General features: G+C 40.9%; 1 protein-coding gene across 2 annotated transcripts in view; it reads right to left on the bottom strand.

Moving 5' to 3' along the window:
• Positions 1 to 14077, bottom strand: part of TENM3 (teneurin transmembrane protein 3) — a 445596-nt gene that overhangs the window by 228976 nt on the left and 202543 nt on the right. For both annotated transcript variants that reach the window (XM_084856497.1, XM_084856499.1), the window contains exon 4: positions 12199 to 12408. In XM_084856497.1, the coding sequence (XP_084712623.1) occupies positions 12199 to 12408 (210 nt within the window). The remainder of the gene's footprint in view (positions 1 to 12198; positions 12409 to 14077) is intronic.

Below are 14077 nucleotides of genomic sequence, written 5' to 3'. Positions count from 1 at the left end.
GTCACCTTTTAAAAGCCACTCCATTTCCCTCAAGCATGTTGAACAAATAAATTATTTGAACTATACCTAAAGATATTGACCTTCTTTGTCTGCTTTTGTATATAGGACATTAAGGGGCCAATCCTATTCAGATAGGTGGCCACCTCTGAACTTGGAGGCGACCACCTATCCAATGCAGGGCAGGAGAAGCACAGGGGATTGTTCCCTCCATGCTTCTCCTGCCCTGTATTTTTGGCTAGAGAGCCGATTGCGGCTGTTTAGCCACGGGAGGGCTGAGCGAGGGAGGAGGCTGTTGTATGACACACTGGATGTGTCATACAGGCATTTCCGCCCTCCCTGCCCCAGAACGCCCCCCAGAATGCCCCTTTTTGGCTGCTCTGCACTCCTGTTGTGAGTGTAGAGCATGGAGCTGTTCCATGCTGCCTCCAAGGCAGTGCGGAAGTGGGGGAAGGTTGGTTCAAGGAAAACCAGATATCCTATGGCCATCTAGCCACTGTCTAGGGGCCATAGGATTGTTCCCTCCATGCCTGTATGCTTCAGGCATTCCAGTGCTACTGCTGTGGTGAATTGTAACAAACCAGTGAACTGAGATGAATTCAGCAACCATTTTTCAAAAGGTATGTGAATGAGCTTGTTTCGTATTTACTAAGGCTTTTTTTCATATTGTACTATTTGAATAAATATCTTTACTATGTATAAACAGTTTTTCCAAGATGCCTGTTACCTTGGCAGATTTACTTGAAAGTTCCATTTAAAACAGGACTCTCTTTACAGAAACTGTGCTTAGGACTACCATTTAAGTATTGTTTACACTAAGGGATAGGTGGCCTTATGTTATGATGAGGCAGCTAAGAGGGAGAAACTGATGGAGAAGGGCTCGTAATTGAAATAATGTAAAGATGTGAAGAGAATGCTGGAATTATGGAATAAATCAGAGACTTCAGTAAATTTAACTCACAAAGCAGGTGACCTCTGTACCATCAAAATTTCCATGGTATATTAGATTTTGACCTAGATAAAGATAAATTTATATTAGGTTGAAACTATATTAAAGTCTGTGCTTGCTCATGATTCTAATGAATTCATTGAAGAACCAACAAAATAAGTCCTCTCATTTAAGCAGACTTAAGAAACAGTGCAATCCTATACATTTCTACTCAGGGGAGAACTATGTGTTTCACTGAATACAAAGCATGTAGCTACAGCCTTTATTTTTTATTTAATTAGCAGCACTGGGTTGGGGATGCAGAGAATTTTTTCTAGAAATACAGCATGCAGGGTGGGGAGACTTATTTCTTCTCTTCCCAGCTGCATTCAGAATGAAAATTCCACCCCTACCCGTGGTGCCAGGAGGCTGATCACAGTTGGGAAAAGACGTAAGAATCCCTACAATCATGCTAGCAGTTAACTGCTAGAAAAAAACTAAAACGTAGTTATGCATTCAGAGAGACATGCAGTTTGGCCCTCAGAAGAAATCTGGGAAGGTTGCCCAGATTACCAATTAGAATCATAGAATAGTAGGGTTGGAAGAGGCCTATAAGAGCATCGAGTCCAACCCCCTGCTCAATGCAGGAATCCAAGTCAGAGCATCCCTGACAGCTGTCCAGCCTCATCTTGAATGCCTCCAGAGCCAACCACCTCCCAAGGTAATTGGTTCCATTGTCGTATTCCTCTAACAGTCAGGAAGTTTCTCCTGATGTTCAGCCGGAATCCGGCTTCCTGTAACTTGAACCCATTATTCCGTGTCCTGCATTCTGGGATGATTGAGAAGAGATCCTGGCCTTCCTCTCTGTGACAACCCTTCAAGTACTTGAAGAGCGCTATCATATCTCCCCTCGGTCTTCTCTTCTCAAGACTAAACATGCCCAGTTCTTTTCATCTCTCTTCACAGGGCTTTGTTTCTAATCCCCTGATCATCTTTGTTGCCCTCCTCTGAACCCTCTCCAGCTTGTCTGCATCCTTCTTAAAGTGTGGTGCCCAGAACTGGACACAGTACTCCACATGAGGCCTAACCAGTGCTGAGTAGAGGGGAACTAGTACTTCCCGGGATTTGGAAGCTATGCTTCTATTAATGCAGCCCAAAAGAGCATTTGCCTTTTTTGCAGCCACATCACATTATTGGCTCATATTCAGCTTGTGATCTACAGTTCCAAGATCCTTCTCGCTTGTAGTGTTGTTGAGCCACATATCCCCCATCTTGTAACTGTGCATTTGGTTTCTTTTTCCTAGGTGCAGAACTTGGCATTTATCCCTATTACATTTCATTCTGTTGTTTTCAGCCCAGTGCTCCAGTCTATCAAGATCACTTTGAATTTTGTTTCTGTCTTCCAGGGTAGTAGTTATCCCGCCCAATTTTGTGTCATCTGCAAATTTGATCAGCATTCCCTGCACCTCCTCCTCCAAGTTAGTAATAAAAATGTTGAAGAGCACTGGGCCTAGGACTGAGCCCTGCAGTACCCTACTCGTTACCTCTCCCCAGTTTGAGAAGATCCCATTGATGAGCACTCTCTGAGTCCGATTCTGTAGCCAACTGTGGATCCACCGGATCGTTGTTTCATCTAGCCCACTTTGAGCTAGGTTGCTCGTCAGGATATCATGGGGCACTTTGTCAAAAGCTTTGCTGAAGTCAAGGTATATTATGTCCACAGCATTCCCACACTCCACAAGGGAGGTTACTTGTTCAAAAAATGAGATCAGATTCGCCTGGCAGGATTTGTTCTTGACAAATCCATGTTGGCTTCGAGTCATCACTGCATTGTTTTTGAGATGCTTACAGACTGATTGCTTTATAATCTGCTCCAGAATTTTCCCAGAGATTGATATCAGACTGACTGTTCTGTAGTTCCTCCTTTTTACCCTTTTTGAAGATAGGGACAACATTAGCCCTCCTCCAGTCATCTGGCACTTCACCCATCCTCCATGATTTCTCAAAGATAATAGACAGTGGCTCTGAGAGTTCTTCTGCCAGTTCCTTTATTACTCTAGGGTACAATTCATATGGGCCAGTTTCACATGGCACAGCCATCTCATCATGGGTTATTTAACCCATTATGAGCTGTGAAGCATGCCAGGCATGTGCAGCTGCCATTTTGAATATGCAACCACTGATTGGGGCAATTGAAGGTCGTGCTGTGTCATGCGAACCTGGTCATCGTGGGTTATTCATAAGGTTATGTGAGGACTGTTTGACCCTCAAATAACCCCTGATGGCTAGGTTTGCCCATGGTGCAATCCCCAATCACGGGTTGCTTATGCACTGCAGCTCATTGTGGGCTAAATAACCCACAATGAGCCAGCCATGTCACGTGAACCAGGGCTAGATCTGCACTATTGCTTTATGGCAGTATTGCAGTGCACTGATTATTGTTGGGGCACAATATACATTCTATATGCTGCTATCGTAGTGTTATTTTCCTGATTTTTATTCCACATTATCCAAAACACTGCAACAAATGTCATTGTGTGTCCTACAAGGTATAAATACCCAAGAGGTATATCATGATTTTTATTAATTATTATTAAATTTATTAATTGCCCATCTGGCTGGTCACCCAGCCACTCTGGGCGATGTACAGCGTATAATAAAACAGTTTAAAACAATAAAATTTCTAAAATACCCTAACCCACCCCAAATGCCTGCCTGAACAACCATGTTTTTAATGCACGACGGAAGCTCATTAAAGAGGGGGCATGGCGGAATTCCCTAGGGAGGGAGTTCCGCAGAGTGGGGGCCACCACAGAAAAGGCCCTCTCCCTCGTGCCCACCAGTCTAGCTGTCCTGGCTAATGGGACAGAAAGAAGGCCATCCGAGGCTGATCTTGTTAAGCGGCCTGTCTGGTGTTGCTGGAGGCGCTCCTTAAGATAGGCTGGGCCGGAACCATATAGGGTTTTAAAGGTCAAAACCAACACCTTGAATTTGGCCCGGAAAACAACTGGTAACCAGTGCAACTCCTTCAGCACTGGAGTGATGTGATCTCGCTGGCAGCTGCCTTTAATCAGGTGAGCCGCCGCGTTCTGTACCAGCTGCAGCTTCCGAACCGTCTTCAAGGGTAACTCCACGTAGAGCACATTACAGTAGTCTAAACGAGAGGAGACCAGGGCATGTACTACTGATGGAAGCAGATGGTCAGGAAGGAAGGGGCGCAGCCGCCGTATCAGATGGAGTTGATACAGCACTGTCCGGCTCACAGCTGACACCTGAGCCTCCATGGACAGCTGGGAGTCCAAAATGACCCCCAGGCTGCGGACCTGGTCTTTCAAGGGTAGCCGTACCCCATTCAACACCAGGTCAACATCCCCCAGCCTCCTCTTGTCTCCCACCAAAAGTACCTCGGTCTTGTCAGGGTTCAGCTTCAGCTTATTCCTCCCCATCCAGCCACTCACCGTCTCCAGACATTTGGACAGGGATTCTACGGCCAACCTTGGTGAAGATTTGAACGAGAGGTAGAGCTGCGTGTCATCCGCATACTGATGACACCGCACCCCAAACCTCCTGATGATAGCCCCCATGCGGCTTCACATAGATGTTAAATAGCATCGGGGAGAGGATGGAACCCTGTGGCACCCCACAAGTGAGTGGCTTGATAGGATCGTAATGGTATGATACAAGGTGTAGATCTGGCCCAGGTCAGTGTGTGATGATTGGGCTGCTTATGCTGAGTGTCACTAGCTTTTGATATCCTTAGAATGTAACTCAAGTAAAATCTTGCTACATTGCCACTCCATTTCCCCCTCACCCTAGTCACTTAAATACAGATTTCTAAGCTGGAATCTGATACCTGCTTACCTTGAAGTAAGGACCACTAAACTCAGTGGGACTGATTTTTGAGTATACATTTATAGGACTGTGCTGTTACTCTTTTCTCAGAGATCGAAGGTATCTGAAACCAAAAACTGAGGAGGCATGTGTTGCTCTAAACTTTTTCCGTCTTCATGAGGGTGGGGGAAGAGATTTTGTGGAGGGGTCTGTGCTATACATTAAGCAGCACGTTGCCTCGATTGTGAAACCCAAGAGGAACAAGACACGTGATTATGTGTTATGGTGGTCTTCAATATGAGAGGGGAGGAAAGAGTAATTAAACTATTAATAAACTGTCACTGTAGAGGAGGAAAAAGTGATTAAAGGATGTTCCATTGCCTTTTGTTCTTTTGAATGGTCTCTCTCTCTCTCTCTCACTCAACCAGCTGTTCTGGGCATTTTGGCCAGCAGGAGCATAAAGGAATGTGGCTGCTGTAATTCAGTTGTTCCCCTGGTGGTGGATTTGGCTGGAAATGTTATTTAGCAGATGTTTCTCTGTCCTCTGTTCTCTAGGGAACGTTGGAGGGCCTTGTTTGGGAAGGACAGAAAACTCTCTATCTGTTGAGCCTCAGTGTCTGGTAGACACTGTTTACTTGCACTTTCAAAGGGTTTTCGACCAAGTTCCTTATCGAAGACTCCTGAGGGTTAAGAACCTAGCAGGGTTAAGAAGAGAGGACCTCTTATGGATTGGTAATTGGTTAAGGAACAGAAAGCAAGATAGATGGTGAATTTTCACAGTGGAAGGATGTAAACAGTGGGTTCTCACAAGGATCTTTACTAGGACTGGTACTTTTTAACTTGTTTATAAATGATCTGCAATTAGTAGTGAGCAGGGAGGTGGCTATGTTTGCTGATGACACTGAATTATTTAAGGTGATTAAAACAAAAAGGGATTGGGAAGAGCTCCAAAAGAATCTCTCCAAACTTGGGGGTGGGGAATAGGCATTAAGGTGGAAATGCATTTCAATGTAAACAAGTGTAACGTGATGCATTTGGGGGCAAAAAATCCCAACTCACATATACGCTGATGGGATCCAAACTGGCAGTGACTAACCAAGAAAGAGTTCTTGGGATCATGGTGGATAGCTCGATTAAAATGTCGACCAATGTCTGGTTGCTGTGAAAAAGGCAAATTCTATGTTGGGCATAATTAGAAAAGGAACTGAAAATAAAATTGTCAATATCATACTGTCTTATACAAATCTATGAGGTAACCACACTTGAATAGTATGTATAGTTCTGGTCACCGTGCTTCAAAGTGAAGTGGGAGCCTCTACCAGCTGCCATCTTAATTTCCCATGACTGCCTTTGAGTAGGTTATGTGTCCTTTGTGAATATCCATGCCCACCTATGGCAGCCATTTTATGGTTGTGCCCAGCACAGTTTCTCAAATTTCAAAATGTGTCTATGGGGCCAAAAGGTTACCTACTACTGACCTAAATCTAACTGGTTTATTGTGAAATGGTCAGCCTACTTCCAGTATATATCAACTCATGCATATCCCCTCTTCCATCCACTCACACATCCTATGAAGTAGGTTGTTCCCTGCAAAATGTTAGTAAACTAGTTACTTAGAACTCAAAGTCTTAATCTTGCTGCTTCTACAATATACAACAATATTTAACCGCGAACCTGAGGTAGAACTGTGTGCATTTTATTCAGGTACAGTACCTACCATATTTTGTGTTTCTATAAATAAAAACAATATGATGATGGTGTACATCAAACTGTATAAACCAATCATATATATATTGCCCAGATTAGGTGCAGTGGTTATTGACTATTCTTTAACTGTATCTGTTTAATAAGTATGCCCACAATTTCTCATTATGACTACATAATGAATACGTATTGCTAAATGTGTACTTGTGTACTTAGTGGTATTTGTCTACCAAACATACTTATTTGCCTAGAACAACACTCTGGGTTGGATCCAGATTTACATTGGATCAAGTGCACTGGCAGAGGTGGACTTCCTTGCTTCATCTAATATCCTCCCCATGACAGGTCCTCAAGCCCCCTGAAAATCCTACATAGATAGTCAGGAGAAGCTGCTGAATGGGGTGAGCTGTGGTATGTGTAGGAAGGGGAGAATCATCAAAAATCAGGCAGAGTGACCTCCTGTGAGCAGAGCCCTTTCTCTCACAGAAGATAGATCCTGGATCCAACATCTGTCTTTTGGGCAACTAGCTTACACAACTTTGCTGGTGTGTACCAAGTTTTGGAATTCAAAAACATTGTTTGGTGTGGAACATATAGTGACAATAAAAATGCGTTAACAACTAAATATGATTCCAAGATGGTATGGAAAGTACAAGTGTGAAAGTAAATGTTTTGAGAGAACTTTGACAGATAATGACAGAACACTACACAGAAATAGCTCACTACCATATTATTACCCTGATTGTTCACTTAAACTACATATACCTATTTACTTTTGTCAAATAATATTGCTAAAATAAAACGTAGATGCTCCTATGGTACATATTCATGGGATGTAAAGGATCTAGTAGGGTATCCATCTTTTGAAGCTATGAAGGCATATTCTCTAATCTGTAATTTCTTTTTTCCTTCTAGTTTTAAGAATGTGGGAAGTGGCAACATTTCCTTCTTTTCCTTTGGAAGACTATTACACTTTCCAAAAGAATCCACTGGCAGGAAAGTTTTCTAACTATTCCACCTACATTTTCTCTTCCTAGGTTTTATTGCTCACAAATATATCCTTGTACATTGAATATGATTTTCTTCCATCCTTGAAAATATTTTTCCTTATCCATTTTTAGCCAAGATACACAATATATATCCAGCTTCTCAAATCTTTCCTCATGTATCAGTACCTTCACCTTCATGATTGGTGAATTGAATTATGTGTTATTGAGTGCTTTTAAATTGAAAATATTTTCCATTCCAAGTGATTCAAATTCTGGATTTAGTCATATAAATAATACAAAGAAAATTGCTCTTTTCTATAACATGACTTCAATTTTTAACTAACACTGTAGTAGCCTATTTGAAAATTATGCTGAAACTATTCCAAAATTCATGTAGTGTGTCACATCTGATTTTTACAGCCACTTTTTTTTTTACAGCTACATTATTAATTATGTTTTTCCAAAGATGTCCTGTTGTTTGCATACTGAGACCTGGGGTTAATTTTCTCATGACATATTAGGGTATCTAGGAGACACTTACAAGTAGCCTTTAAAATTTTATCCAATGCCATGTATAACAGTGTGTGGTAAGGCAGATGCCCATAGGCTCTGACAATGACTGGGTTCGGATGATTGCGGGGGTAAAAGAAACCATCGTGCCTTATCCCCCTGCCTCTGCACATGCCAGTCATGCGACTGCCATTTGCATAATTACCCGCGATGTAGCGGGATTTGCTGTGTCATCTGAACCCAACGCATGGCGCAGCAGGGGTGACATAATACCCACCCTACAACCCATGATGTGTGGTAGGAGTTGTGGGGTGGGTAAGAAGCCACTCCCGCTATGCCGTACACCGAGTTTGGACAACACGGCAACCCCTCCTGTATCACGGGTACTTATGCAAATGGTGGTCACACGGCTGGCACGCGTGGGGGTAGGAGAAGCCAAGATGGCTTCTTTTACACCTGCGATCGTCTGAACCCTGCCAGTATGTTTAAGCTTACCACCTCTGCATGCAGCTATGGTGTGGTGACAGTAGACTCAATCACATGATCAGAGGCTACAGACAAACATCTCCCCACACAGTTGCAGGTGTAACTGAATGAGCTTTCAAGTGTTTCTCAAGACCAAACTGCATGTGACAATAAATGCATTTAATGAATATGATTTTTTTCCTCTAAATAGCAACTACCTTGCCCTTCCTGCTGAAAGGATTAGGACTGTGGCATGTGGGAAGAAGGGTTAGTCCATGTGCTGTGGTATCCCAAAACACTAACCCACCCCCACAAAGCAATTAGCACTACCTATGCAGAGTTCCATACCAGGGTAATAACAGCTTTGGGGCAGGGGGATTCAATATGGAATTGAGTGCTTTTTATTCTTTGATTAACATAAAACTCTGCCACTCAGCAAATGATAAACAAGACATAGTCCCCACACTATTATTTATTTTGTCTCTTTCACGACATAACATTGCAACTGTTTTCTGAATTTTCTACCTTTTCGGTCAGAATTAAAATTATCCTCTTTGAACATAAAAGCCCAATCTGTATTTCCCATAGATCTGGAACAATTTCTTATTTTCACTTTGCTGAGCGGCAGTCATTTTTTAAAGACTGAAAATCATTCAATACTGTATTACAACTTTTTCTAACAGATGAGTCATCACATACATTACTCTTCATGACTATTTCAGAATTCAAATATACCATATGGAGATTAGTTGAAAGATGTTATAAATAACTTCATTGCATTTATATTTTATAAATCTATCACAAGAGGGCTTACTTTGGGATATATGTAGATTTCCACCAAAAGTGAACTCAGAACTATTTTTTTTTTTTGTATCTCTATCACAAATAAAATAGAAAAGCCACACTAAATTGTCAATGTAGCACAAGGTGAAGAGGAAACACTGTGGTTAAATGCCATGCACTCTTTTAATACTAATAATATTACATTCTGGTAGCTTTTTCCTTGGACATGACTGTAGAATATTTAAGATATGTTTCACAGTCAAAAAGGAAAAAAAATTAACTGAATCAAGAGAAATGGGAAGAATAATAATTTCAAATCACATGTGTGTTTATCATGTCATCAGGGTAATCAGAATCTCTCTGTATGATGTAATATCAGTTGCCTCAGATTAGTGAAATGTCTTGGTCCTTATTTTTGTTTTGCATCATATATCAGAAAATGATAGATTACACATACATTGCCATTTTAAAATAACTTCAGTTCTGCCAAGCAGGTTTAACAAGGGCAAGTTACAAATCCCAGCAAACCAATTTCTGACAAAGGGTGCAAATCTTTTTTTCTAAGTTCTGTTCTTAAAAATCTTAATATCTGCTTTCTTTAAAACACACACACACACACACACACACACACACACACTCTATTCCATGCTCAGGAGTCTCTTAAATACTTGAGCACGGTCTCCTGAAAATGGAAAACCCACAAATATGGGATCTCTCTGGTACATTTCTTACCTTCTACCTGCAGTAAAGGAAGTGGTGAGGGTGGTTAAGCGAACCAGAAGCTTGCTCCCAATATCACCCTGGGTAGAATTGTGGATGTGAAATACTACCGAAATAGGCCCCCAGTTTCCTTGGTTAAATTTAAATTTGAGGTCATGGAGATTCTTCCAAGAACCTTCCATAGGGCACAAGAACAAGATAATTTCTGTAGCTTGCCAAAAGAATTTGCCTTCCAAACTCCATAGAGAACTGATGTCTTCTGAAATCTGGGGCTGATCTCTTAAATGGTGTAATATATGTGCGAATTATTGCCAGATAAATTGGTAGATTTTATCAAACTGACCACTAGCTATAATAAAGCAGGAATGTGTGGGGATCCCAGAGGTGGGGATGAAGATTTTGACAACAGTGGGCCATCTGGAAACATAATATTGGGGCTGGTGGTACAGGAATATGGAAACTAGTCCACTGAGTTTCCTCTATCCTGTCTGAGAGCAAATATAGCTGCTAACCTCTGCTTGTCCTACAACAATATAAAAAGAAAAAATGTAGTTGTATTGAATTCAAATTGAATTATCCTTTAGTTATTTCAGTTATACCTCATTTGCCTGGTTGTTAGCATCTGCTCTGAATAACGGCAAAGTACAGTAGGAAGAAATAAAAAGAACTTGGTGAAAGGGTTAAGCCCAGTGGAGGCTGGTGGCTCTGATGTCAGTGGAGCAGTAAATCCGCTCTGGATTGCAGTGAGAACAAGTCAGAACTCTAAAGGAGCTATCCAAAGTGCTGAACCCTACCACCTAGCATCTTTAGAGTTCAGACTTATTCTGATTGAAACCCAGAGCAGATTCACCACCCAACTGCCATCAGAGCCCTCAGCCTCCACTGGACAAGGATGTGAGGGTTACATCTGTCGCCCCATTGATAGCCAGGGTTGATTTGGCTGATCTGGCTACGTCCTCTAATAGGGCAACAGCTCAGAGTTACAGCATTACTTTTTTATAATTGCTCATTGACAAAAGAAGACTAAAACGTGGATCCATAAAGATTCCTTCAACATTGGATTTTCAGGGATGGCTATCTTTCCCAAAACAACAAACAGTCTTTTGGCATCTTAAGGACCAACACATTTATTTATTCTGGCACAAGCTTTTGTGGACACTATCCACTTCATCAGATGCATCCTAAAAGTCAGATTGCCTCTTCAACTACCTGATCAATTCAGGCAATACACTGCAAGCATTAGATGTAGAAATCCTTACAAAACACTCTACAACCTCTGGAAACTCCCTCGCACAAAAGACAATTCACTGTTTCCTTTGTTGCAGCATTATCAGTATTTGTGCAAAGACCTGAAACTCCCTAAATTATCAGTGAGTCACTCACTACCTAGCAACAATTAAAATACAATGGGCATGAGGTTGAAAACATACTTAATCATACTTAGAGTAGACCTATTGAAATCACTGGCACCTAAATTAATCATGACTAAGTCCCATTGATTTCAATGTATCTACTCTAAGTATGACCAAATCTGGATCCAACCCATCACCAAGATCTGTTGACAAGCAAATAAATGCATAACGCACACTGGCAAAATTTGTGACCAACATGCTCCTAGGTGGGCTACGTAAAGAATTTATTTGCACAATACTGGATATAAGTGAAAAAAATACCCTTGGGGTCACGAAGAATTGGACATGACTTAACGACTGAACAACAACAACAACAACTTGTTTATTACCCATAAACTTACAAACCTTGAAACTTACCATATCAGTTTGGACAGAGAAGGCTAACATATATTTTTATAACAAAATTGAGCGAAATGGTGTAACCACTGTAAATGAAACATTAACTAAAGCTGCAATTCTATACCCACTTAAAAAGAAGTATGCCCCATTGAATTCAGTGGAGTTTACTTCTCAGTAGATATGTATAGGATTGCACTGTAAGTTCGGCAGATGTTAAGTTCAAGTTATAATATTCTATAAAGTAAGAATCGGAGCTTCCTATATAAGTAGAAGCCTACTATATTTAGATTAAATTAGAAGGACGTTTGCATTAGTAACACAATTAATTAATTAATTAATTAATGTGTCTCTGTATTTTTACTTTTGCTTGGCTTCAACAAACAACATAAATCTACTTATGCTTTCACAAACATTCTCAAGTATAAACAAACAGTTTGGTTAATATTTCATCAGACTCTTTTCTTATAGGATGAAAAATAAAAAGTGTACTTAAACTATGGACAAGATGTCCTGTTCTTACCATGACCTGAGGCAAAAACTGAAACAGGACCCGTCTGTACTAGATAAGAGCTGGCAGTATAGTCCTCATCAGTGTCAGAGTCCTGAACTGGCTGGATAGCACTAGTACTTAGCAACCATCTCTGGTTGTCATGGAGATTAGGTGATGGAGGAGGGGAATGTAAATGTTCAATAACGGATTGACTAGATGAAGAGGATGGCATGGGAGGACCTAAGGAAAAACATAAAAAAATATATATATATTTAATTTTGTTTGTTTGTTAGGATAACATGAGTGACAGATCAGTTGCTGCATACGTCCTTCTAATTATGGCTACTTATAAAATACTTTAAGAAATCATGGCCAAACAAAATGATGATAGTACATGATGGAAATTCTAGTCATTTGAAATTCATGTTTCAAGTGAGTACTTTTGCTGTTGATTTTCTATATATGATGCTGATTTTTCTGAATAACTCAATGTAGAGAAGCTATTGCTATTGTATGTAATAGCAGAACCGGTTGATTTTAATTATGTTTCACATTATTTTAATATTCACTTAACAGTGAATATTAATTAATATAAATTCCATGTCTATAAACTTAAGACTCCATGGTTCTATTCCAGCTTCAGTGGCTATAGATTTACATAACCCAGATGCCTTAATGCATTCCTTCATTGACCCAGTTCACATGTAACAAGAAGCCACTGTGGGTGAATTTCCCCATGGGGCTTCTCATTGCGGTGGCTGCCATTTTGAATATTTGAGCTGTGGGCAGGGGCACACTGTAGCTTGTCATTACATGTGAACCTGGTGAGGGTGGGTTGTTGGGCTGGTTGAGAAGCCACCCAGAACCCATGGGCTGTTTTAGGGATGTGCGGGGCTTAACAATCCACCCTTGCTGGGTTCACACTTCACACACAATGAGAAACTACAGTGTGCCCCAGCCATGCCCGAAATATTAAAAATGGTGGTGGCTACCACAATGACAAACCCCACAGGGAAATTCACCCACGGCGGCTTATCATTATGTGCAAACTGGGCAATTGTGTGTGTCTGCAGAATAGACTAGAGCACTGAGGAAACAGTAATCACGTACAAGATTAGATGGACTAGACATCAATAAGTTTTAATACTTCACTCAGATTACAAGAAAGACCCGAGAAATGGCAGAAAGTGTATATGGACCTCATACTAGTCACGGAATACTGTTTCTTTCAAAAAAAGTATTTTTAAACTGGCAGACAACAATTGTGCACTCATCTTGAGCCCTGCATGCAGTCTGCTGCAGCTACAATGGTCTTATGCACACAGGGTTCTTAAGTGTGCTGGTTGCTCCAACTTGAGGCACACATGGATCTACTTAGTCTACTGAAATTAATAGGAAAGATGGTCCAGATAGATGAACCATCATACATATGATATGCATATTGGACCTCCCACACCTAAAACAGATATTTATTTATTTATTTATTTATTTATTTATTGTATATCCCACCTTTTTTCCACCTTAAGGAACCCAAGGTGGTGTACATAATCCTCCTCCTCCTCTCCATTTTATCCTCACAACAACAACCCTGTGAGGTAGGTTGGCATCCAGATATCTGGATGCCTCAATAAGAGCCCAGATTAATATACCTGTCTAGTGTATTAGTGATTACATTTGTTTTTAAATCCCCTTTAATCACGTATTATAACATGGTAACATAGAATTAAAATAAAGGGAACACTGAAGACCATTCATGAACCAGCAGCAGGCTACTTGGCAAACCATGTGGTTATAGTCTTCATATGGAGTGATTTAGGACAGCTTTCTCATGGTGGCTGTAAAGCGTATTCCAGTCTTTAGCAATTTGCTCATGTGAGTTAAACAAAGAGAAGTAACTACAACCTGCTGT

This window comes from Heloderma suspectum, chromosome 5 (genome assembly GCF_057233095.1).
Source record: "Heloderma suspectum isolate Gila_16-S chromosome 5, 16-S_ref, whole genome shotgun sequence".
Lineage (NCBI taxonomy): Eukaryota > Metazoa > Chordata > Lepidosauria > Squamata > Helodermatidae > Heloderma > Heloderma suspectum.
This window is presented reverse-complemented; position numbering and strand designations above follow the sequence as displayed.